Source organism: Ochotona curzoniae, unplaced genomic scaffold (assembly GCF_017591425.1).
Source record: "Ochotona curzoniae isolate NIBS_2020 unplaced genomic scaffold, NIBS_Ocur_1.0 contig_2754, whole genome shotgun sequence".
Taxonomy (NCBI): domain Eukaryota; kingdom Metazoa; phylum Chordata; class Mammalia; order Lagomorpha; family Ochotonidae; genus Ochotona; species Ochotona curzoniae.
In genome coordinates, this window is record NW_024465582.1 from 13,955,494 (window position 1) to 13,980,126 (window position 24,633).

Below are 24,633 nucleotides of genomic sequence, written 5' to 3' on the forward strand. Positions count from 1 at the left end.
GATACCAGCCCTTGAGCTGTGGCCTTTTCTGGGAGAACTCTCAGCTCCTGTGTGCTCCTCATTTGCAGCTGGGACTATCACAAGGCTTTCAAGATCTCATTGGCAGGACCAGAGCATTGGCTTAACTGGCAAATCCTTCATCTCCAAAGTGTAGCATCTCATATGGGGTGCTGGTTCGTGTCCCGGTTGCTCAACTTCCCATCCAGCTCCCTGCTTGTACCTTGGGAAAAAGGGGAGAATGGCCCAAAATCTTGGGACCCTGCACCCACGTGGGAGATCCAGAAGAAGCTCTTGGCTCTTGATTGGCTTAGTAATGGCTATTGGAGCCACTTGGGGAGTGAACCAGCAGATGGAAGATCTCTCTGTCCTTTTCTCTGTAAATCTACCTTTCCAATAAAAATAAACAATAAATCTTAAACAGTCTCATTGGCATCACAACCTGCTCGGGCCATATCTGCACAGGGAAGATGGACTATGCTGGTAAATCTTCTTTTAGAATCCAATGAGAATGAAATCTGGGTCTTGTGCCATTGCTGACCCGTCAGAGGTATTCGGGGCTGCTTTCCTTGAATCATCATCATCAGGTTGGCATTTTAATCAAACAATGTAATCTCTTCCTTATAAGCATGTACTAGTGAGATGAGCATGCAGTGGGGTCGGGGAAGAGGAAGTAATACATACCTGAGTGGTTGCTAGGCTTGGGGACGCAGCCACGAGTAGAAATAGTGTTAGACTGGAAGGATTCCAAGGCAACCTGGGGAGACTGACCTCACACACTGCAGGGGAACAAGCACTGTCAGAACATCAGAGAAGAACGGAAAGGTGAATGCAAAGCTCTGTCCGGCGACCCAGGAAGGTTTCCCAAAGGAATAGATACTCAGGTCTTGCCCATCCAAGCCTTGGCCGTGAAAGGAGGGTGAACCCAGCGGAGGGAGCTGCCTGTGAGACAGGTGGTGAGGCCAGGAGGAGCCAGAAGGGCATGGAAGCCAAGGTGACTTGGCAGAAGTTAGAGTGTCTGCAGAACACTGACCTCTTCCGGGAGGAAAATGGTTTTTGTCTAACTTGGCTCTACACCCCTAACTTGTGCTACCACTGAAGCTCAGTGGGTCCTTTCCTTTGCTTAGTCTGGAAATAAAAAGCCTGGAGTCAGTTGCAGATAGAGATGTTTTATATGTGAACAGGTGAATGGGAAAAGAAGAAGGAAGGGGAACACACCTCCCAAGAGGGATCTGGGAGATGGGGTGTCTCTTGAAAGAAGAAGGGAGGAACCCCAGGGTTTTAGAAAAGGTCCTGAGATTTTAAGCACTTCCTCACTCCTCCTTATCTGGGTGGTAACCTTCAGGGAGACCTTCCCCATTGGTGGTCTCTCAACCAATTAGGAAATGGCTGGGCATTTCCCCTGCTGCCCACTTGAAAGTGTGGTTTCCTAGCCAAGATTTTAGCGGGGTTGGATGGTCTCACTTTTGAGGCAACCTTGCGACGGTACAACACATGTTCCATGGGGCCTTTGGGTTGGGAGCTCATCGCCTGACTCTTACCAGGTCCATCTGAGGACCCATGCATTCCCTGAGGATAACCTGTGGGCCGCTCCTTGTGTCCCCCCAGGAGAACTCTGCAGAGGAGCTCCTCAGGCTGACATCCAAGAGCCTGCCTGATCTAACCAGCTCGGTAGAGGACGTATCTTCTTGGACTGACAATGAAGAGCAAGAACCTGATGGGGAAGAGGATGAAGGAGCCAGATCATCTTCCATTCAGGCAGCAGTAAGTGTGTGTCTCTGGTTTTGCAGCCTGTCTGTCAGAATGCCTGAAAGATACAGGTGCCAGAATTAGAGGCTAGATGCATGAAGAGTGCGATGGAGACCAGGATGACGCAGGACCACAGCGGGGTTTAATGTGTTTTTCTCAGAATCTTCCAGAAAGCCTGTAAGAGTGATGTTTTTCAAATATAAGGGGGAAGAAAAGGAGAGGAGAGGAGAGGGGAGGGGAGAGGAGGGGAGGGGAGGAGAGGAGAAGAGAGGAGAGGAGAGGAGAGGAGAGGAGAGGAGAGGAGAGGAGAGGAGAGGAGAGGAGAGGAGAGGGGAGGGGAGGGGAGGGGAGGGGAGGGTCTGGCATTGTGGCATAGTGGGTTAAGCAACACCTGCAGTGTTGGCATCCAATATGGGCACCAGTTCAAGATGTGGCTGCCCCAATTCTGGGACAGCAACAGAATACGGCCTGAGTGTGTATGTTCATGCATTCATGTGGGAGACCTGGAGAGGCTCCAGGCTCCTGGCTTTCACCTGGCATAGCCCTCGCCAATGTGGCCATTTAGGGAGTAAATCAGCAGATAGAAGATCTCTCATTGTCTTTCCCTCTCTTTATGTAATACCCCTCAAAGAAATAGAGATCAAAATTTAATAATCTTTTTTTAAAAATTGAAAATATAAACAAAATAAGAGAGCAACTAGGTGTGCATTCAGGATGTAAACCATTTCTAGGATGTCTTGTAGTTTGTACGAAGATTGTGTTGCTGTGTTGCTGTTGACTGAATGTTTGAAAACAACCGTGAGTCTCGCTAGACTGGCAGATTTCTGGTTGCAGATGGGAATGCTTAAGATAACACAACTCCATTCAGGCAACCTTGGGTAGAGCGTATCTTCTCATCACCATCACACCAGAACCCTCAGCTGGAATCACAGCTCTTCCTCACCCAGCCTGCACTGCCTCTCATACTACCTGGTGCACATAGAGCTAGGCTGGCCTGACACCAGCCTGCAGTGCTCCCCAGGGTCTCATGTTGTATGGCAGGTCTGAAACATGAGTCCTTTTTAGTGTCCACTCTTGCTGACCTTTCCTATCCAGCCAGCCGCAGAGAAGCCAGCCTCTTTCTGCCATTTGGAACCTGCTACTTCTCCCTGGGAGCAGACCTAGGCAGGATGGGTAAGCCTTCAAAAATTATATTTACTTAGAGTAAGACCTAAAAAATGAAAAAAAAAATAGTGTCTCATTCTGTATGCCTCAGTATACTCTAATAATTTAAGGAGGAAAACGTCACTCTCTCCCTTTCCCTTTGGATCCCTGGAGATCTAGAACCATTGGCAGCAGTGGTACAGGTTGTGGACAGCACACAGGTGTTACATCTGAGGGAGCCCCGTTGTGCATCATAAACATCCTAGGTTTCATGTCTGTCGTACTGGAATAGGGTGTGTCTTCCTTGCAGCTGCAAACTCCATGAGGGGAGGGAGTTGGGTGACTGGCTTGGGTTCTCAGGGGAGCCCTGGAATTTAGGCAGCACATCTTGTGTGGAGCAGTGAGTAACTAAGTCCCTGGAAAAGTAAACTGCAGGGACGTGTTCATGCAGTACTTACACTCAGTGATGCAGCCAGAAAGTGATGGAAAATGACAGCAAAATCTCCCTTGGTTGATCCTTCCTGAGTTTTCCTTGGTTCCTCCCCCAGCTGACAGCCTGCAAACATGACAGCCTGCAGCATTTGTCCCCCCTGGCCTAGGGGGTCAGCCCCTTCAATAAGCCTTAGCATCCTGACTGGCCTCCACTGTGCTGTGCTTGCATGCTCTTCAAACAGGACCCTGGCTCGACAGTGGTGACCCCAGGGCAGCTCAGCCAGCCCAGGGCCTTCCAGGAGAGCGGGGCAGCCCATGTCATGCCCTGTGATGAAGCCCCCAAGCCACTGATGCCGCACAGCACTTGATGGAGAGATCAAGGTCACTTTTTTTGTTGCTGTTCAAGTCCTCAAATGTGGCAGGAGTTGTAGCATTATGGACATCCCATGTGGTTGCTAGTCAAGACTCTGCTCCACTTCTGAGCCTGCTCCCTGCTGATGCACCTGGAAAAGCAGTGGAGGATGGCCCGAGTGCTTAGGCTCCTGTCTTCCATACGGGAGACCCGGATGGAGTTCCTGGCTCCTGGCTTCAGTCTGGCCCAGCCCTGGTTGTTGTAGCCAATTGAGGAGAAAGAACCAGCAAGTAGGAGATCTCTCTGCCCATCAGTTTTTCTAAGTCATATTCTCTGACCAAAAATATTCCAAGAAATTTTTTGCCTAGAATTTTTTTTATGTTCAACACTGGTCTAATGAGTGACCCTCTCCATATAGTAATTATTACATGCTATATGTTATATATTTTAAATTGTAACTTAAACTTAGAAAGTTTTATCATTTAAATTGTAGTCAATACTCTAAATGAAATATTCAGATTGCAATGTTTTACTGTGCAAGATCTTCAGAAAACTGTGGGAAATGCGCATTCTGAATAAATGCATGGATTTCAAATTTTTTTTGCAGCAAAATTAACTTGCCTTTTAATTTCTTTTTTTGCTTCAGCTTTTTGAATTCCTCTCATGCAGGTTGTCAGTGCTGTGCTTATGGACTTCTCTTGTGTTTTCCACAGCTCTTCTATGCAAACCCTAAACCTGCCACAGTCATTGCAGAAAGCAGAACGGCCCCACCTCACAGGTCTTCCTTCTCCATACCTCACAGAACACTTGTCAAGACTTTCCTGCCTGTTTCCATCACCTCCCCTTCATCTCCCATCATTTTCTTCTTTTTCAGGTGTACTTATTTGAAAAGCACAATGACAGAGAGAGGGACAGAAAAATCCTCCATCCGTTGGTTCACTCCCCAAATGCCTGCAGCCGCTAGAACTGGGTTAGGGCAAAGCCAGGAGCCTGGATCTAACTTCTGGGTGTCCCACATGGGTGGTAGGGACACAAACACTTAGACCTCACCCACTGACTTCCCACGTGCATTAGCAGGGAATTGAATCAGAAGCAGAGTAGCCAGGACTCCAGTTTGGCCTGCTGTGGATTAATGCACTATGACACATTGCCTGCCCCAACCCCATCATTTTCTTACCCATTCTCTGGACTTTGGTTCCAGCCCAAGAGATCCAAGTCTAAGACAGGGCCCCACAGGGGCAGGAAGTATGGGCAGCCAGTACAAGGTATTATCCAGGCTTTCCCATCTACCAGGGCCTGACTGCCACGCCTTAGGAAGCTGCTAAACTGCTGGGGGAAAGAAAAATGCTAGCTTGTATCTTCATAATTCTGGACTGGTTTATAATTTTCTTTAAAACCAAAGAACCTCTTAAGTGAAAGAACCTGGCATTATTTTAATCAACTAGGTTACAAAGCCTTCGATTTTGCAGACAACAGCAGTTAAACCCACTGCCAATTTCCATTCCAGCATGGGCTGTTCTCGCACCTGTGCGTCGCCATGCACTCAGGGCTGGAGGCTGAGAGAATATAGTACAAATGGCTGTGCATTGTGCCGTGAGCGCCCTTCTGATTTCTTTGTCATGGCTCCAATGATCAGCAAGGGGATTTTCCTTTCGAGAAAGCACCCTCCAAACTCAGAATAAAACCATACAGTGATTGCCAAGTTAGGGAAATAGAGGAAAGAGAAAGAGTGGGGACAGAAGGGGACACTCCAGTCATTTTCCTAACTGCCTTCAATGGTTTGGGGGTGTGGCTTACATGAGGGGGCTTGCTCTCCACTGCCCATCCCATCAAGATCCCAGACTGTCAGTTTTACCTAAAAAGTGTCTGGGTAGCCCGCTCCATACTATCTGTGGCCCCTCTCTGCTCTGTGTTGAAAACGTATTAGATGAGAATTAGCCTGTGTCACATAACTGCTGAAGATGATTCAATAGCTCTCACATTGCCCGGAAGTTGAAAATCCTATTTCCTGTCAGCCCAGCCTGGTATGCTGCCTGCCTCTTCGCTTGCAGATGGACTATCTCTAATCCAAAACCTCGAATCTGAAATGCCCTCAAATCCAGAACTTTTTGTGACATAACACCATGAGTGGAAAATTCCATACCATGCCAGCACTGGAAACACCATCTTCCCTCACATGCTCTGAAGTTGTGCCCTACTCAATGTCTTGCACCTGCTGTTCCTCCCATCTTTTTAACATGTAAGACCCTTTGCCTGCCTCCCTCCAGAGTTAGCTATATGTGCTGTGCACTTCACACGGCACCGTGTGTATTTCTATCCTAGAACACATCATCTTGCTTTGTCATTTACCTTTTCCCTGCTCTATCTTCCACATTAGCCCCAACCATTTTAAAAATAAGGACCACAATTCTTTAGGCCCCAGGACACGGCACAGTAACTGAAATGCAGGAGGGAGTTGAAAGGAAGGATACAGCTCCCCCCCAGGATCACGTGTCTTTTGGGCGCCACTTTGAATCCCTCCCTTCAAGCTTCCTTGGTTTTGTTGTGTCTTGGAGGTATAAGCCTGGATTCCTGTGCCCCTGACTGTTGTATTTTGCATTCCTTGTCCCCAACACATGCCCTCCCTGAGCCCCTCTCTGTCTGCTCCTCAGGGGGCTCTGGTCCCTGCTGACTCCAGCAGTTAGGGGGACAGCGCTCTGGGGACACTGCAGTCTTCTGGGATCTGGCCATGCTTCTGAGAGCAGAAGGAAGAGCAACTCCACTTGGCTCCCGTGGCTAGCTGAGAGTGATTGCTGCACTGGTGCAGCAAGCACGAGGCCTGAGCGACCCATGTCACGCTGGCATTGTTCTGAGGGGTCACACAATCGCCCTCTGTGGTTCAGTAAGTGCCACCTGCCTCTCCAAGATCAGCCGTGCTCACTTACTTACCCATGATGCCTTGCTCCCAGTCCAGCCCAGAGCAGCACTGCTTCCTCTTGCTGTGGGCTGCTCAGCTCCTTGTTTAGGCTTTGCGTGTCAGGTGTATCTCTTTGAGCTACCTGTAGCTAATGCAGTACCTATAAATGCATATTTGGTACAGAGGTCTTGAGCATAAAGCCATCTGTAGTGTGGTTCTCACAGTGTGGGCCCTGGATCAGCACCATGAGTGTCACCTCTTAGAAACCAGAGGCCTGGTCCCACCCAGACCTGTTAAATTGGGAGCCTCTGGGGTAGCACCTAGCAGCCTGTTGGTGATTGGCCTTCCAGGTGATCTGTGTTAGGTCTCAGAGCCTAACAGCCAGTAAGGGGAGCAACACGTGTGGCTCTCAAAAAAAAAAAGGCACGTGTCTTTTCTCAAGTGCAGACAATTAGAATTCCCTTAAAAAGAGCAAGATTTTTCAGGCGAGAAACAGATCCATGTTCTGGCCTGGAGAGAGAGGGCCTCTTGGTGGAACAAATGGGGAGGAAGAGGCCAGTGGAATGAGGCGTGAAAAGTGAGTGGTGGCTCTTGAGTGATTGTGGAGCTCAGCTTGCTTTTCATAGTCTTAACCAAACTTCAAAACCCCCGCAAGTGGAAGTTGTCTCTGTCTGTGCCAAGGCAGCGACTGTCTGACCTGGGAAGAGCTGGGGGGCATATCCATCAGGGAGCTGTATCCGGCTTCCTTCGCCTTCCCAGGAATCTGAGCCGAGCCGCTCAGAATTGCGACTTGAGGGAGATCTGGGAGGACTTTGCGCTGAGCAGGCTGTTTAAAGGAATCGAGGACCTCATCTCAAGGAAAGAAGAGCTGGGCCCAGGGACGCTGTAAGTCTGACCTGAGCTTACATTGCTTTTTGGTGTGGTGGAGGCTAATTCTGTGGGGTGAAGGGGAGACTCCCCTTTTTGTGTGAGTGGGACTGAGCAACAGGATACATGTCCACCCTGCGTGTTGGTGTCTGTGCGTGGACGACTCTCGCAGCAGCCTGAGTGGGGCTTTGTGGGTTGGTTCAAGTTGCTCCAGGTGGGAAACCTCTGTTGTGTGGGGTCTGGCATTGTGCTTGGAGTCTAATGCAGAGAACAGCCAGCTAACTCAGGGCTCCCACCTGTGATTAGAACATAGGAAGACAGTGTGTGCCGGGAAGTCAGGGCTGCACTGTGACATTCGTAACGCCAGGATCACTGCATTCGCGCTGACTCTAAGGAAGGGTGCCCAGGGCTCTTCTAAAAGCTGTGTAAGGGCAGGAATGCAGGGTTGGGGGAGGATGCAGTAGCAGTGGCCTGAGCTGCTGGGCATAGAGATTCTTGCCTTGCCCCCTGGGCTTCCTAGATGTCTTAAATATGCCTGTGCTACCTGGCTAGGTCCCCACCTTGCAATATGGCCCATGTTATCCTCTGTGGTCCTTCACATGGGTCGTAATCATGCAGTTACTTGAATGACAGTGTAGGGGGCGAGGAACAGGTGGAGTTTGCTTACGTGCATTCCAAGTACATGCAGCTGACTCTGCAGGTGTACGCAGGTAGGAGATGGGTGGATGACAGACCACTCGACAGCCACGCAGGCGTTTGTTCTGCACTCGCTTTCCCCAATGGCCCCTGCATAGTGTTCCCAGCATCTCACAAATTCCAAATGGTTATGGCACTGTGTTCCCAAACTGGAATGTCCCTCTTGTGTCTTCTGGAAGTTTCTAGCTGGGGTCAGAATGTCAGCAATGGCCAAGTTTTGTCAGGTATAGATAGCATTGGAGAATGTGCTTCCCTTCCCTGAAAATGTGGTTTTCATGGTGGTTCCTCATTCACAAGTAGAATTGTTCTTTTGATTTGTTTGATAAGGTTAGAAACCTGCAGGCAGCTAGAGAGGGAGTTTGAGACATGAGTTTTATGAAATCAGCAGCAGTAAGACAGGATTAAATCTCCCAAAGGAAGTTGGAAAAGTAGCAACTGGCCAGAAAGGGCCTGAAACGCGAGTGCTGAGACCGTGGGTTTTGATCAACGGAAGCCCAGGGATTAGCCGCTCCAAACTCGCATTTTATAGACTAGAAATCCACAAGGCACGTTCCTGCTCTTCACCAGCTTGTTCCGCCCGGAAGAGTCCTCCTGCGGCTCAAGGCAGCTGCGAAGGAAATCCCAGGGCCAGGCAGCTCACCACCGTGCAGGGGCGTGGCTGCGTGGGCAGGTGCAGGAATGTACCCGGTGGCTCCTCCCTCTAACGCTCAGCCGGAGGGCGTGGCTCGGCTGCCAGCAGCTCCCCGCGCAGGGCTGCATAGCCTAGGAGTCTGTTTTTAGATGCTCCCGCATAGGCTCCGATGCTCTCCCAGGTTTTAAAACACGCAAAGGTCCGAGTCTCCTGGAGAGGCTAGTTGGATACAGCCAGAGACCTGACTTTGAACAGAGATAGGAGTTTTTAGGACACACACTCTGCCTCCTTGGAGCAGCTTGGGCCCAGGTAGCTGAGGCCCTGGAGTTTCTGGAAGCGCAGGTGCCCCATGCGCCCCCAGATGCGTCTTGTTCTCAGGGGCTTTCTAGAAGCTAGTCCCTGGTGTACAGATGGGAGCTGTGGATGCAGGGCCTGTGCTAGGTCAACAGCAAGCTGTGCTGACCGCCCCCTCTCCCACTTCCCCCTCAAACCCTCCACCCCCTCATAACCCCCTTTGCCCCCCTCCCGCTTCCCCAGGTAGTGCATGTTTTCCCTACTATGCTGGACTCGAACCACCGCCTCTCCTTCTCCCCTCCCCTAACCTGCCCCCAGGCCTGTTCTCCACCAGGAAGGTGTTAGCTCCCTTGGCTGTTTTGTAATCTACCCTTCAGGTGGCACAGCCCCTCTCAGAAGTTGCATGAAACTTGGTGCAGTCTAGAGGACCTGACCCGTTCATGGAACATACACAGTATATCTTTTAAATTGTTTGAGAAGCAAATGGGTGTTAGGGGCCCAATCGCTTGAGCCGCCGCCACTGCCTCCCAGGATGGGCAGTCAGAGGAGCTCCTGGGCTACACACCTGGGCCTGCGTGGCCTCTGAATTCTAGCTTTCTGTGAATTCTTGAGACGGTCTTGTGGAGTTTCCAGAGCAAGACGAGAATGAGAAGCCTGCAATTACTGCTAAGCAAATAAGATTTTGAAGTTTGGGGGTGGGTTTCGTTTGGTTTGGTTTTCTAGTTAAGGAGATGGAGTGATTAACTTAAATAGGTGAGGGATAACAGAAGATAAGAATAATTTTGTGGCCAGCACAAGTTGCCCAGAAACCTGCTGACGTCCGAGCTAGGCTCACTCCTGAGGCACTGTCGGGGGCCTGCTGCGACTCGCTCTGTCTCTGTTGGTTCTTAAGGAAGTAAGCGGCTTGCGTCACTGGCATCAAAAAGCAAATATTGTATTCCACTGGGAGCGTGGTGGCGTAATGGGCCACACAGTGGAGTGGGCGGATCCGGGCAGGGGTGGGGGTGCCAGATGGTCGCTGGGTGTGTGTGTGAGGAAAAGCCTAGAATTTGTATAGATCCTATCTCAGTCTGGATTGTGATTCATGCTGTGTGTAGATGTTACTCCGGAATTTATGACTCTATTGAATGCACCCGATGGCTTCCCAGTTTGCAAAGGCTGACGTTGTACTTGGAGCGTTAGGAAGTACAACCTGAACAAATCCCCTTTGCATACAGCCAGCTGTGTTGTCTTTCGGATTTAAAAAACTCCTTTCAAATTTTAGTGACTGTCCAATATGGCCCACTAGAAAACATGGAGTTTCTTGCCGCTTTGCGTTCATAAGGAAAATAATTGGCTAGAGGTCCCGAAGTAACGATCACTTCATGTTTGGCTCTTCCTGTCATGACACCTGCATTTACAGTATCCTCTCAAAGGGCAGTGTTGTGGCAAAGCTGGTTAAACCCCCACCAGCGGGCCCCTATGGGTGCCAGTTTGCATCCTGGCTGTTCCACTTCTCATCTAACTCCCTGCGAGTGACCTGAGAAAAGCAGCAGAGGTTGATCTTAGTGATTGGGCCCCTGCATGCCCATATAGGAGACCTAGAAGAAGCTCCTGGTTCTGGCTTCAGTCTGACCCAGCCACAACTGTCACCATCTGGGAAATAAACCAGAGATGGAGTATTCTCTCTTTATGTCTCTGTGTAGCTCTCTCAAATAATGAAAAATTGTGAAGCTGGAGTATTCTCTCTTTATGTCTCTGTGTAGCTCTCACAAATAATGAAAAATTGTGAAGCACTTCCCCTTATTAGGGCTGTCACTCCTATTTTTGTACCAGTCCTTTGGGAGATGTGTGGTCCACACTCTTAAATGTAGACATTTAGGAAGATGTACATGAAGGTAGCGTACAACAGTGACATAAAGATATCTCCAGCCAGCGAGCACATGACGATAGTAAATGCAGGAGGCAAATGGGAGACTGTGATTCCTTTGTGCCCGTGTCTTGGGATGAGTGTTTGGCAAAACTTCGCTGGGCCTGTCATAAGAAGAGAATTGCTTGTGACACATCTGGCTTCTGAGACCAGCAGCTGCTGCTGAGGCGGTCCAACTCAAACAGGAGCACCTGGACTGGTCGGCAGGCAAATGACAGAATTACCTGTGATGGTGTATGGATGAGTTGGGCTAGTGACCCCACAGGCTAGGAGCATGCAGGACCCCCGCACCGCCCCCCTTCAGGATTTAATGAGCACGGGAAGAACTTTTGACTTTTATTTTTCTCTCCTATCCCGTCCACGGTGGCCCCTTAGCAGGGAGGGTGGGACATCAGAACATAACAACATGTAAGAGGTCAGAAGTTGCCCCAGTGGAATCCAGAGCAGAAATGTGACAAAGAAATTGAGCTATTAAGGATGAATAGAATTCTCCACACCCCACCCCATGGGGCGACTGCTTGTTTGCCTGGCTTTGTACTTGCTGTTTGCCTGTTTCTGTTTGCTAAGCTTTTTACTCAGTACTGATTTAGCTCACTTGATAAATGATACTTGCAGGAAAACCACGCTTCTCCCCTCCAGTTCTTCCCTTCCTTCTCTTGAAATGGCATTCCAGTTCCAGCCCCTCATTGCTCCAAGAGACTTTGCAAACAACTCCAGGCTCTGTCCTCTTTCTCTAAGGCTAGTTCTGTCCTGTTCTTATATTGAACACTTAGACACTGGGTCTCCTATTCCTAAATGGATACGTGTTTGCAGAAATGCATTGGTAAGGCTCTTACTTGGATATTCAGATTAACTTGCCCTAGAAACAGAGTGACAAATGCTTGTGGAACTGTCTGGAGCTGGGAGGAGGGGGCCTGTGTGTCACACACCCTTCCCCTCCAACTCCCAGGGTGAATGTCTCACACTCTTCCAAACATTCTTACCAGTAATATTGGGTATAACCACAGAAGCTTAAAACACGGCCCTGCAGTACCCAAGGCCAGGTCACAGGGTGAGCCGACTGGGGCTCAGCCAGATCGGCAGCTCCTTTCACGGACACGGCAGCCTTTCCTCCTCTGCTATAGCACGTACTTCATTCCAGAGTGAATCACTCTTATTGCCATGTGGTTTTTTTTTTTTTTTGAAAGTTTCAGAGAAAAGAATACAGAGATCTTCCATCTGCTAGTTCACTCCCCAAATGGCCACAGCAGCTGGAGTTGAGCTGGTCTAAAGCTGGGAGCTTCCTCCGGTTCTCCTACGTGGGTGCAGGAGCCCAAGGATTTGAACCACCTTCTGCTTTCCCAAGCCATAAGCAAAGAGTTGGGTCAGAAGTGTAGCAGCCGGAACTTGAACCACTGCCCATATGGGGTGCCAGTGCCACAGGCAGAATTTTAGCCTACTACACCATGGCACCAGCCTCTACCATATTTTCACATTGCCCTCTTATGTATAATTAAGTCTCATTAGGAGCCATCAGCTTATGTTGACCTAGAGGCAAAAGATCTGCTTCCATGTAGGAGTTGGTGGATGGGACAGTATTTGACTAATCTGTTAGCTTTCCACTGGAAGTGCTGATAGAATGGGGGACATCCCGGAGCAGAAGTGTAGCAACCGAGGTGGCCTGCAAGTAGGAACATCTAAGGTCTGTTCCCAGGTCCACAAAAAGTGCTGGGCTCCATGCTGAGCCAGCGGTAGGATGCTGCCTTTCACCAGCAGTGTGGCTGATGATGGGCAGCTCCATGTTTATGTGAGGAGGCCACACAAACCATGGGAAAGCAAGAGGAGTGCCCTGCATCTGGTGGCCTCAGCTGAGAAGGCAGCAGAGCTGGCCAGGTGCAGAGCCCCAGCCGTAGGAGGGCCCAACAGCCTGCCAGCCAGGTGCCTGGAACAGGGGCCCGCTGGCAGAGGCCAAGAAGGAGAGGGCAGCTTCTGTTTTCTGACAGCCTTGGGCTATCCTTTGCTGCCCTCCCAGGCCACAGGCAAGGAGCTGGATTTGAAATGGAACAGCTGGAACTAGAACTGGTACACATATGGAATGTTGGCATCACAGGCAAAACATTTTTTTTTTTTTACTTTTTAAATTTTTTTATGTGTCACAATATAGTTATGTAGGTATAGGGGCCTTTCTTTCCTCTTCTTCCCTGCCCCTCCCCAACTGTTATTCCCCAAATGATTGCAGTAACAGAATTAGTAACAGATTCACTTGTTAATATTTGATTGTGTGCTGACATGCTAGGCATGGGTACAGGTAGAATAATGTCAAGCTGCATGGGTATATTAGCATGTTTCATAATGGGATTCCTACTTTCTTCCCAAGACGCATTCTGTAACGTAACTACTTCCCAGTATGCTAGTCTATATTGCATTGTGTATCTGTGATAGTATGTAGGTAATTGGTTACCTACGTCTATCTATTTTGTAGTTTGCCTAAAGACTGTCTTATATCAAAGAACATGATATTTGTCTTTTTGGCTTATTTCGCTAAGCATGATGGTCTCCAGTTGAGACTATTTTCTTGCAGATGGTAAAAATTCATTCTTATGGCTGAGTAGTATTCTAAAGAGTAGATGTACCACAGTTTCTTTATCCATGCATCTGTTTGACGGACATCTGGGTTGTTTTCTATTGTGAATTGTGCTGCTTTAAAATATAAGGTTGTGTGTCACTTTCTTACATGGTGTTTTGATTTCATCTGGATATATCCCCAGGAGTGAGATAACTGGGTCATATGGTAGGTCAGCACAGTGGCTGCACTAGCCTACAGTCCCTCCAACAATGGAGTAGGATATCTTTTTTTCCTATCAGCTGCTGATTGTTGATTTCTCAGCGTAAGCAATTCTTGCTGGAGTTAGGTGGAACTTCACTGGGGTTTTTATTTGCATTTCCCTGGTATCTAAGAGCCTGAATATTTTTTCATACATTCATTAACTGTTGACTTTGTTTTGAAAAATGCTCGCCTATTCACTTTGTTGCTGTTTACTGTACTGCACAGAAGTTTTTTTAGTTGGATGTAGTCCCATTTGTTTTGGGCTTTGACTAGCTGTGTCTTTGGACTTTACAAGATATAGGAGTAGGCAAAAACTTGGCAGAGTGCTCCCTGTGTTTTTCTCTAGTAATTTGATGCTGTCTGGATATAGATTTAAGTCCTTGATCCATTTAGAATTGATTTTTGCATAAGATGAATTCTGGGGCTCTTATTACTTCTTCAAGGAGATATACACTGACCTTCTTTATTTTATACCAGTATCAAGCTGTTTTGATGAGTATTGCCCTATAGTAAGTACAATAGATAGTCTTAATGTACTGGTTGACACAACAATTCAAAATTTACCACAATGTCTTCCTGTTTTGGATTTGGGCGGGGTGGTGGTTAGAAGACATATTTATTTGAAAGGCAAAGTTAGAGAAAGCAAGGGACAGAAACAGATCTTTCTCCTACTGCTTCTCTCCCCAGATGGGACAGGCAAACAGCCCAGGTGGGACCAGGCAAAAGCCAGGAGCCTGGAACTCTATTGAGGTATCTTAGTGTAGGAGCAGGGACCCAAGAACTGGGGCCATCTTTTGCTACTGTCCCAGGTGCATTATCTGGATTGGAAGTGGAGCAGCCAGAGCTTGAATCAGTACTTCTTTGGGATTCTGATGTTGAAATCTGTAGCTTACTCCTTGGGTCTCTTTTATAGACCTTTACTTTTGAACCGCCCTCCCACATAAATGATTTGCATGTCTTCAGACATTCTTCTACATAAATGTACGCACACACATTCCATTTTCCCCCTTGGAGCTTATGGCAAGGCATGTTGCAATCCTACTCCAAGAGAGATGTTCAGTGTGAGGAGAACCCAACAGCCAACTCCTGCGGAGGTAGGACTGCCCTGTGGTCAGCTCACAAACCCATAGGGGAGCTGTAGACCCCACAAATTGCTCATATACTCAGTCCTGGGGCCATGGTTCGAGTGAGGGAGTCCTGACTTATGAGGGATGTCTGTGTTTGTCTCACCTGGATCTGAAACCTGAATATGCAGGTTACCCTTCCTGGTGTCCATACCCACTGAGTTTCTAGTGAACCAAGGAGTGCCCCATCCTTGGGAAGGTGGTACATGAAAATGCACAAGGAGCAGTCAGATGCTAGCTAATGTCTGAGCTCACTGCTTAGTTCTGACGGGCATAATCTGCTTTGCTTTGACTTTCTAAGGGCCCAAGCAATCTGTGGAATTTGCATGCATCAAAAGCAAATCTAAGTATTTACTAACAACATGTGCTGAGCCCATTCAGGTTGTTTGGAGGGTTAATGAATGAGAGGAAGTAAAGTGGGCTCAGACAGAACAAGGGCTGCATTATTTCGTTCTGGGTCATAGCATCAACATCTCGGTGAAGGTCCGTGGCAACTCTTCAGCCAGCTGCGTCTGGCCCTCCCAGATGGGCACACACTTGCTATGTGTGTACCAGTGCATCCTGAGGGTTGTGAGTTTTACTTTCCATTGTCAATGTTTTTTCTCTTGGGTTTAGAATTACTGTCTTTGTCGGAGAGTGCTGGGTCTTGGGTAAAGCAATGGATTCATGTTTTAACTCTGTGTGCCACTTGTAGGTTCCTCGCTTCTTGGTGCCGATACGTTGTTTCAATTCCTTTTTCTTAATGGTTATTCATGACTGTGCCCAGACCAGGCCTCTTTGGCCATCTAGTTCTCTTTTGGTCACTCACACATCTGCTCCAGAGATTTGGAAAGCGAGCTTCCATTGGCAGCCTAAAAATGATCTTAGTGTGACGGAAGCGTGAAAGAGAAATTGCCGTACTCTACTGCCCAGAGGATGCTGATGCCTGGGGGGAGCAGCCAGCAAGGCTTCTGGGGAACTTGGAGCTTAGATGTCTTCTGTCCTATCTGCAGGGTTTGCTTTTTTCCAAGTCCTGGGAACCATAAAAGCATGGCATAAACTGAGTTTCAGTCCTGCTGTAGTATACCTTGGGACCGGATAGGCATCCTTCAGTGGAAACAGATAGAAGCTGAGATCTTCATGTTGTAAACAAGGGATGCTCAGGAGTTAAGCAAGGGATGAGTCACAACTGCTCTGTGAAGAGTTACGGGCCGTTTCTAAGCACTGCTTTGTAGCCTGGACCTGTCTCCTGAATAATGATGGTCACATCACCCCAGGGGACCACCAGTTGCCAGTATCGGAGACTCAGCTCCTCTGGTGCTTCTCATCCAAGTGATTAGTAGCCACATTGCTCAGTGTAGCCTTTCAGATGTTCTGTGATACTACAATGATACTTAAATAGGCCAACATATTTCAATCCCTTACAAGTTATATTACATGCATGTGAAAACCTAAATTGATTAACACCTATCCTTAAAAACTTTTATTGACTTTTAAGCTAAGAGAGCCACTTATGTGCCTTATTTAACCTCTTGGATTTCTTATTCCATCTCAGCTAGTGGGATTCTTGATGCTGAGTGCTGGAGGAAGACTGCTTTTCAGCAGCTGCAGCCTGAGCTGTTTACTATAGCAACAAATACAATTTCTTCAACTCCAAAGTTGAATCTCTTTAGTGACAAGCAATTGAGCTCATGATGCTGTGCAAATGTTGAGCTCATACTCAGAAAAATTAGCTAACCACCATCCCCTACAAAGTTGCCCCAGACAAAATTTTGTTCTTGGGACCTTGTATTTTTTTTTTTTAAGATTTATTTTATTTGACTTTATTTTATTTGGGAGGGCAGATTTACAGAGAGAAGGAAAGACAGGAAAGAAAAAGTGTCCATCCACTGATTCACTCCCTAATTAGCTACAATGGCCAGAGCTGAGCCAACCCAAAGCCAGGAGCCTCTTCCAGGTCTCATGCATGGTGTAGGGTTCCCAGGCTTTGGACCATCTTCTACTGCTTTCTCAGGCCATAAAGCAAGGAGCTGGGAGTACCCAGGACACGACCTGATGCCCATATGGGATCCCAGAGTATGCAAGGAAAGGGTTTAGCCTCTGAGACCTAACATTGGCCCTCTTGTATGATATTTAAGATGTGTTGAAGTATTTGAAAAGTGTAATTACAGAGCAGAAGGGAGAGACAGGGCCAGAGAGATCTTCCATCTGCTGGTTCATTCTCCAAATAGCCACAACAGCTGCTGAGGCTAGGAGCCTAGAGCTCCACCTGGGTCTTCCATGTGGATGGCAGGGACCCATGCACTCAGACCAGCCCCTGCGGCTTTCCCAGGTGTGTTAGCACAGAGCTGGATTAGAAGTGGAGCTATGGGAACTCAAACCGGCACTATTGTGGGGTGCTGGTGTCACAGGCAGCAGTGTAACTCACTGTGCCACACCACTGAGCCTTTTGGCATCACAGCACAGGACTTGTTGGGCAGGGGAAAGGATGCAGAAATGAAGCACCAAACTAGATTCAGGGGAAGCAGGACAGTCAGATGACTGACCCAGGAATCTCACATCTTCTGCTAGTAACTAGGACACTGTGGTCTAGCATCTCTACTTTCATTTTTTGTTTTACAGTCCTGCGTATTGTCTTTGATAAGTTAGGTCCTGGGATGGGGCCTTAGCCAGGGGCCAACTCCCTGAGAGCCACTGTTAGCAGTGCCCGTGTTTCCAGAGAATTCCCTGAGCACATGCAGTCTCCTTGCAGCTCTCCCCAGTTCCCCTAAAGGAGTCTGCCTTCTCAAGTTTTTTTAAAGTTTGGTCCAGTACCATGTGTTCACTTACTAGCTTCTGGAGTTTGTTGCTGTTGTCTTCTGTTCTCTTTGCCATTGTGGAATTACGTCCTTTATCTTTTTATTTTCACCTTTTTTCCCCATGATATAGCTTAAGAGCTATAGGGGCTCCTTCCTCATGCTCCCCTCCCTCCTTTATTTTTTCCTCCCCCATTTGTCCCTCTGTTATCAATATAATCCCTTACTACAGATTACAAGTTTAACTTTCTGGCATTTAAATGTACTTTGACATAGTAAGTATAGACAAAGGTAGAAAACCTGGTATCATACTATAAAGGTGTATTTATAAGTTTCACTGAGAGTGCTGCTTTTATTCAGGAATAGAGGCTCGTCCTGTGTGGTAGCTTTACTTCCCAGTGTGCTAGTTTCTTTGTACAGCTCATGTTTATGTTCTTGGCATACTGACTGTCTCAGAATATGATATTCAGCTTTTGGGGAATGGCTTATTTCGCTAAGCGTGATGGTTTCCAGTTGAGACCATTTTGTTGCAAATGGCAAGATTTCACTCTTCTTTATGGCTGAGTAGTAGTTCATGGAATAGATGCACCACAATTTTGTCTATTGCCGCGTCTTAGCCATTATGAATGTGCTGCTGTAAATATAGGATTGCAGGTTGCTCTCATGCAGATGTTACTCTGTATCTACTTACAGGAGTGGGATGGCTGGTTCAGATGCAGATGGGTTTCAGATACTATTGCAGTGCCTGTGCCAGTCTGCACTCGCCAACATTACATTTAGAGCATCTTTCCCCCTCCCCCATATTCTCACCAGCATTGTTGATTTCTGTCAATCATTCTTGCCAGAGTTAGATGGAATTTCATTGTGTGTTTTTACATTTCCCTAATAGCTAGGGATGCTGAGCATCTTTTTCATGTGCCCATTAGCTTTTGAAATTTTATTAAGAGAGATTTGTTCATATGTTTTAACCGTTTCTCAACTGGGTTGTTTTGCTAATCCTGGGTACTAGTTCTCTGTTGTATACTTTGTGAATATTTTCTCCGCTTCTGTTGGTTGTTCACTGATCATTTTCCTTGTGCTACGGGCTCAGCTATTATGGTCCCATTTATTTTTGCTTTAGTTGTCTGTACTTTTTGGATATTTTCTAAGAAGTCATTGCTTACGCCTATCATCCAGAGTGTTCCTGATATATTTTCCTCTAGTAATTTGCTGATGTCAGTTCATAGATTTCGATCCTTAATTCATTTAGGGTTGATTTCTATATAAAGTGAAAGGTAAAGATCTTATTTCTTATTTGCTCCAATATATATCCAATTTCCCCACCACCATATGTTAGAAACTCTTTTCTCCCTGTGTTGATTTTTGGTTCTTTTGTCAAAAATTAGTTGAATATAAAAAAATTAGTTGAATATAGATGTGTGGCTTCACTTCTGGGATGCCTATTCTACTTCATCGATTTTTTTTTTTTCAGGTCTGTTTTGTGCCAGTACCAGGCTATTTTGATTACCACCACCTCGTAATACATCTTGAAGTCTCGTGTGGTGTTACCTCCATCTGTATTGCTTAAGTTTGCTTTAGCTATTCAAAGTCTTTGTCATATGAATTTTAGCATTTTTCCAGCTCTGAGAATATAATTGGAATTTTGGTTAGAATCACATTCAATCTGTTTTTTGCCAAAAAATTACTTTTGGCAATATGGACATTTTTGATATTAATTCTACCAGTCCAAGAGCGTGCAGATTTTTTGGCACGATTTGATGTCCTCTGTTTCTTTACTGTTTTATAGTTTTCATTGTAGAGATCCTTTCTGTCCTAGGTTAGGTTTATTCCCAGGTTTTTGAGGGTTTTTGCCACTATTGTGGATGGGACTGATATTGCAAGCTCTTTCTCAGCCATGAAGTTGTTTGTGAATACTAAGACCATTGATTTATGTGCATTGATTTTGTATCCTATGACCTTGCCAAACTCCCTAATGAGTTCCAGTAGTCTTAGTTGAGTCTTTTGAGTCCACTGTAGGGAATGATGTCATCTGTGAAGAAGGATTTGCCTTCCTCTTTCCAATTTATATTCCTTTTCTTTTTCTTCCCTAGTAAATTTCAGTACTGTGTTGAACAGCAGCAGTGAAAGTGGGCATCCTTGTCTGATTTCAGATCTGAGTGGAAATGCCTCCTGCTTTTCCCCTTCAGTAAGATGCTGACACTGGATTTTTGCGTATATTGCCTTGACTATGTTGAGAAATGAGCTTGCTTTGCCTGATTTGCTTGCAGTTTTCAACATGAAGGGATGTTGAATTTTAACCAATGCTTTCTCTGCATCTATTAAGATAATCATGTAGTTCTTGTTCAGTTTGTTGTAGTGTATCACATTTATTGGTTTGCATGTGTGGAACTATCCCTGGATACATAGAAATCACATCTGGCCTAGGAGGATAATATTTTTGACATGTTGGATTCTACTGAGTAATATTTTGTTGAGGATTTTTGCATTTACATTCATCAGGTATCTTGATCTGTTTATTTCTTTGTATCTTCTGAGTTAAGGGTTACAGTGATGTTGACCTAACAGAAGAAATTTTGGAGCATTGCACCCCCCATATTGTTTTAATAGTTTGTGAAGGATTAGAAGTAGTTATTCTTCCAAAATTTGTTAGAATTCTGCAGTAAAGCCATCTTGTCCGGGACTTTTGTTGAAGAGTCTTTATTATAGACTCAGTCTCTGGTTATTGGTCTGTTTAGGTCTGCAATGTCCTCGTGATTCCATCTTGGTAAATTTTGTGTCTAGACATCTATTTTTTCTAGATCTTCCAACTTATTGGCATGTATTAGTATTACATGTAGTAATTCCTAATGATTCTTTGTATGTCCATGGTAGCCATTGTTATTTCCCTTTTCATCTCTGATTTTACTGAATCGGGTCTTTGAGGGTAAGACATAGTGTATCTCCTTTTACCCTTGGCCATTGCAATATGGATTAGTGGATTTTCTCAGACAGTTCTGTTGACAATCTTCTCTGTTCCCATTCAGTGCCTGGTTTCTTCCTGTTCTCCAGTTTAGACTGTTCAATGCAGAAAACAAATTTTCCTGCCAGAAGCTGCTAGAAGCTAGGTCAGGAAGCAACGTGGACCTATTTTTGGACAGATCCTGAAAGATGTTAAGTCAGTGGTAGTTTTCCTAGTGGGACCAGCAAAATGCATTTGTGGTATCAGATTATGCAGAAGTCCCTTGGGAAGCCAGATGTAAATTCTCCCTGAGCATAGTGGGTACCCAGATGGCTGTTTGTCTGTGCACTTTACAGTCTCGATATGGGATCTGCCCAAAATGCTGCCCATAGGGTAAGGAAGGTTGAGATGAGCTCTCCACTCGTTCCTGTGCCTGTTGATAGAGGCTTTGCTGCTCTGTCTCAGCTGCTGTTCGAACAAAGGATCGCCAAACTTGGGATTCTATCACCTGAATAGCCTCCCATCTCTCCAGTGGTTTTCCCTTTTTTACCTGTCTCCCATGCAGCTCCAGTTGCTAGTACGAAGTCTGGCCATGGCTGCACCACTCGGCTGTCTCCACTGCTTCCCAGTGTCCTCATGTCCCCAGCAATTTCTGCCACTGACCTATCCACAGCTGTCACCCAGCATTGTGGCCTGTCTCTCCCCCACTAATTCTTCTCTGCCCAATTTCACATATCTACCCTATTCCATCATCTTGGATCTCATTTTTTAAGAGTTACTTTCTCTTGAAAGTCAGTTAGATGGAGGGACAGAGATCTTAATCTGCTGGTTCACTCTTCAAATGTCTGCTAGATTTAGAGCTTAGCTGGTCCAACGCTGGGAGCCAGAAGCTTCTTTTCACTCTCCCACATGAGTGTAGAGGCCCAAGCCTGTGCCATTCTCCAGTGTTTTCCTAGGCCATACAAAGAGAGCTGGATCAGAAGCCAGGACTGAAACTGGCACCCTGTAGGGATGCTGGCATCTCAGGAAACTTAGCATTGCTATACCACCATACCAGCCCCATACCATTTTTAGGACCCTTTGGGCTAGCATTTAGTACAGAGACTATGTCTTAGTATGCCCTAATAACCATATCAGTTTCTCAGTTCAGCTTCCAGCTCTGTTCTCAATTCCAGCTTCCTGGTAGCGTGTACCTTAGGAGGTAGCAAGTGATAGCTCAACTTCTTGGGTCCTTGACACTCACATAGGAGCCTGGAACTCGACCCATGTCTCCTGACTTCAGCCTAACTGGGCTATGACTGTTGTCATCTAGGGAGTGAATTAGCAGAGGGGAGAGAGATTCTCTCTCTCTGAGTGTGTGTGTAATATATAATATGTTGTAGAATCAGTCTGAGACTGTTACTGTCCTCTGACCATGTAACAGAGAAAATAGTTAAAGAAAAATTCATCCCCATTAGATATAAGTGTGATTTTAAGAACAGATTTCTGGAAATCTGATACCTTCAGTTTTTTTGTTTGTTTTTATTTGAAAGGAAGTTGCAGAGATGACAGAGAGATCTTCCATCCACTCCCCAAGTGGCTGCAGTGGCCAGAGCTGAGCCAACATGAAACCAGGAGTCTCCTCCCCATCTCCCATGTGGGTACAGGGCCCCCAAGGACTTGAGCCATCCCTTGCTGCCTTCTGAGGCCAGAAACAGGAAGCAGGATCAGAAGTACAGCAGCCAGGATAGAGGAATAGCCACAGTGTGAATCGGCACCTGTGTGTGATGCTATTGGTGCAGGTAAACATGAAGCCCTCTTTGCCATTGCACCAGCCCCTATCATTTCATTCTTAAGTCCATTTTTTCAGATAAAGACACAAACTCAAAGTAGTTGACATGTGAACATAAATAACTAATAAAATGATATAGTCAGGGTATGTGCCCAGACAGCTGAGTTCTTAACCACTCTGCCTGCTTCCTCATTACAGAGCTAAAATTGAGAGCTGCTTCTTCTCTGGGGGAGAATTTCCAAGGTTACAGGTGTGGAGTGATGCAGGCAAGGAGGTTCAGATCTGGACATCGGCAAATTAAGTTGGATTCCTGTAATAGGATTGTTTTCTAACACATGGCTTAACAACTGCTCATGAATAATAAATTATATCAACTGTTTCACCACACCGAAGGCCTTCCAGAACTTTCTGTAAATTCATTTTAGAACAACTGAAAGGAGATTTGCAGCTTCATCAGCTCTGTGCATCAGGAAAGAACAGAACAAAGGGACTTGGAGTTTGGAAATGTTCAGGAAGTGATCCCAAGACTAAGGAGAGGCTCGCTGTAATCCAGGGTGTACTTTGTTGCTATTTCTGACCTCATTTGGGGCAAATGTGACTGAGTGGCCTGCATCCTGGTCATTTGGCTGACAAGCCACCTAAAGGATGACCAATTTCCTGTTATAAGAAATGGTCCAGTTAGATCCATAACCCATATCACTATGGCTTGAATGTGCAGCTTTGCCCCTGGTGTAGCAGTGTGGGGGGTAGCGGTTGCTGTGAGATTGAGTCACAGAGCACTGCCCTTCTGAATGGATCAGCGTCATCTTAGCAGCAGGCTAGTTACCTTGGGGGTCGGAAAAGCACACCTAGCCTTCTCTTGCTCTCTTCCTCGTGGTCTTCCATCACCCTCTAACACAAAGGCCCTCGCTCTCTGCTTGCACTGTCATCATGTACCTCCCAACCTCTAGAACTGTAAGAACTTTTTTCTTTACAAATTCCCCAGGGTGTGATAGCCCATTATAACTCTACAAAAAGCACTAAACCACCTATGCTAGGACTTTGGGTGTTCTAAAATAAGATTTCATTCCTGCCTTGGGCTCCACAGTGAGTCTTGTGTCATACCAGGAGATATCTCTAGGCCCGTTCCTAGTGGTCTAGCTCCTGACACGAGGCAGTGACCTACACTGTCTTGTCAGGAGACCTCTTCCTGGCACAGTTTGTACCTTGGGAACTAAATCACATTCTGTTCTTTGATCCGTCATGGAATTAAAGGAGGAAAACTCCATCCTTTTAGATTGTAATGCTCTTGCTTCTCTAGATTAGCAAAACTAAGAAAGCATACCACATTTTTGTTGGCATCCTAAGGACTTCCGGTCTGACCAAGCAGAGGCACACGTTGCCTAATTCACCACTCGCTGTACTCACTGTACTGTCTCTATATGCATGCATGATTTGTCCTAGCCCCCATGGATTTAGGCTGCACCTCTCTGGTTTGTCTTGTGGATGTGTGTGATCAACAAAGGAAGATGACTTGATGGGCTTGGTTTTATTTCATCTCTGAAATGGAAATATTATTTGCCTTTGGACATGTTTGCTGTAAAAATGAAGAGATGGAGGTGAATGAACTAGATACTTACACAGCCTCTCGAACAGAAGGGCTGCATCCTGGAAGCGCAGGCAGCTGAGGAATCCAGACTCAACTGGGTCTGCTAGGTGCCCAGGACAGGCCACTTGCTGCCTCAGGCACTCGGTGAAAACCTGGACGATGAAGGGTAAAGGGTGATGTGGATATAGTTCAGAGCCAGCAGCTGGACCATTTCCCTTTGCTCGCCCTTAGTCTCTGGGACAGGCGTTCTGCTGGCTTGGACTGTGCTGCTGCAGAGTAAAAGCCCCTTTGACGCAGGCTCCATGAGATGCTGTGACTGACCTGCAAGCCGGGGAGTCCCTTACTCTGTGGATTGATAGCCTGAATTAGGTGGGATGCAGCCATGTAGATTGGTCTCCAGGGATCCCTGTTGATGATCAGGGGCCAATTCTTTGCAGAAAGTTTTTAGCTGAGCAAAGGAATGGTCCTGAGCCTTCGCTGTGACACTTAATATGTGCATACCTTCAGTTGGCTCACACCCTGCACCTGGCAAGGCTCACACACACACTGGGAAGGCAGGCACCCCTCCAAAGCGTCCTGGCAATCCTCAGAATTCCAGTCGCACCTTTTCTCCATTACTTAAACCTGGACACCTGCCTGTCCTTGACACTGTACAATGAATGCACC

General features: G+C 46.6%; 1 protein-coding gene across 1 annotated transcript in view; it reads left to right on the forward strand.

The window, feature by feature from the left end:
* Positions 1-24,633, forward strand: part of PDZD2 (PDZ domain containing 2) — a 216,608-nt gene that overhangs the window by 138,485 nt on the left and 53,490 nt on the right. Inside the window, exon 5 of the mRNA XM_040977324.1 lies at positions 1,606-1,761. Within this exon, the coding sequence (XP_040833258.1) occupies positions 1,606-1,761 (156 nt within the window). The remainder of the gene's footprint in view (positions 1-1,605; positions 1,762-24,633) is intronic.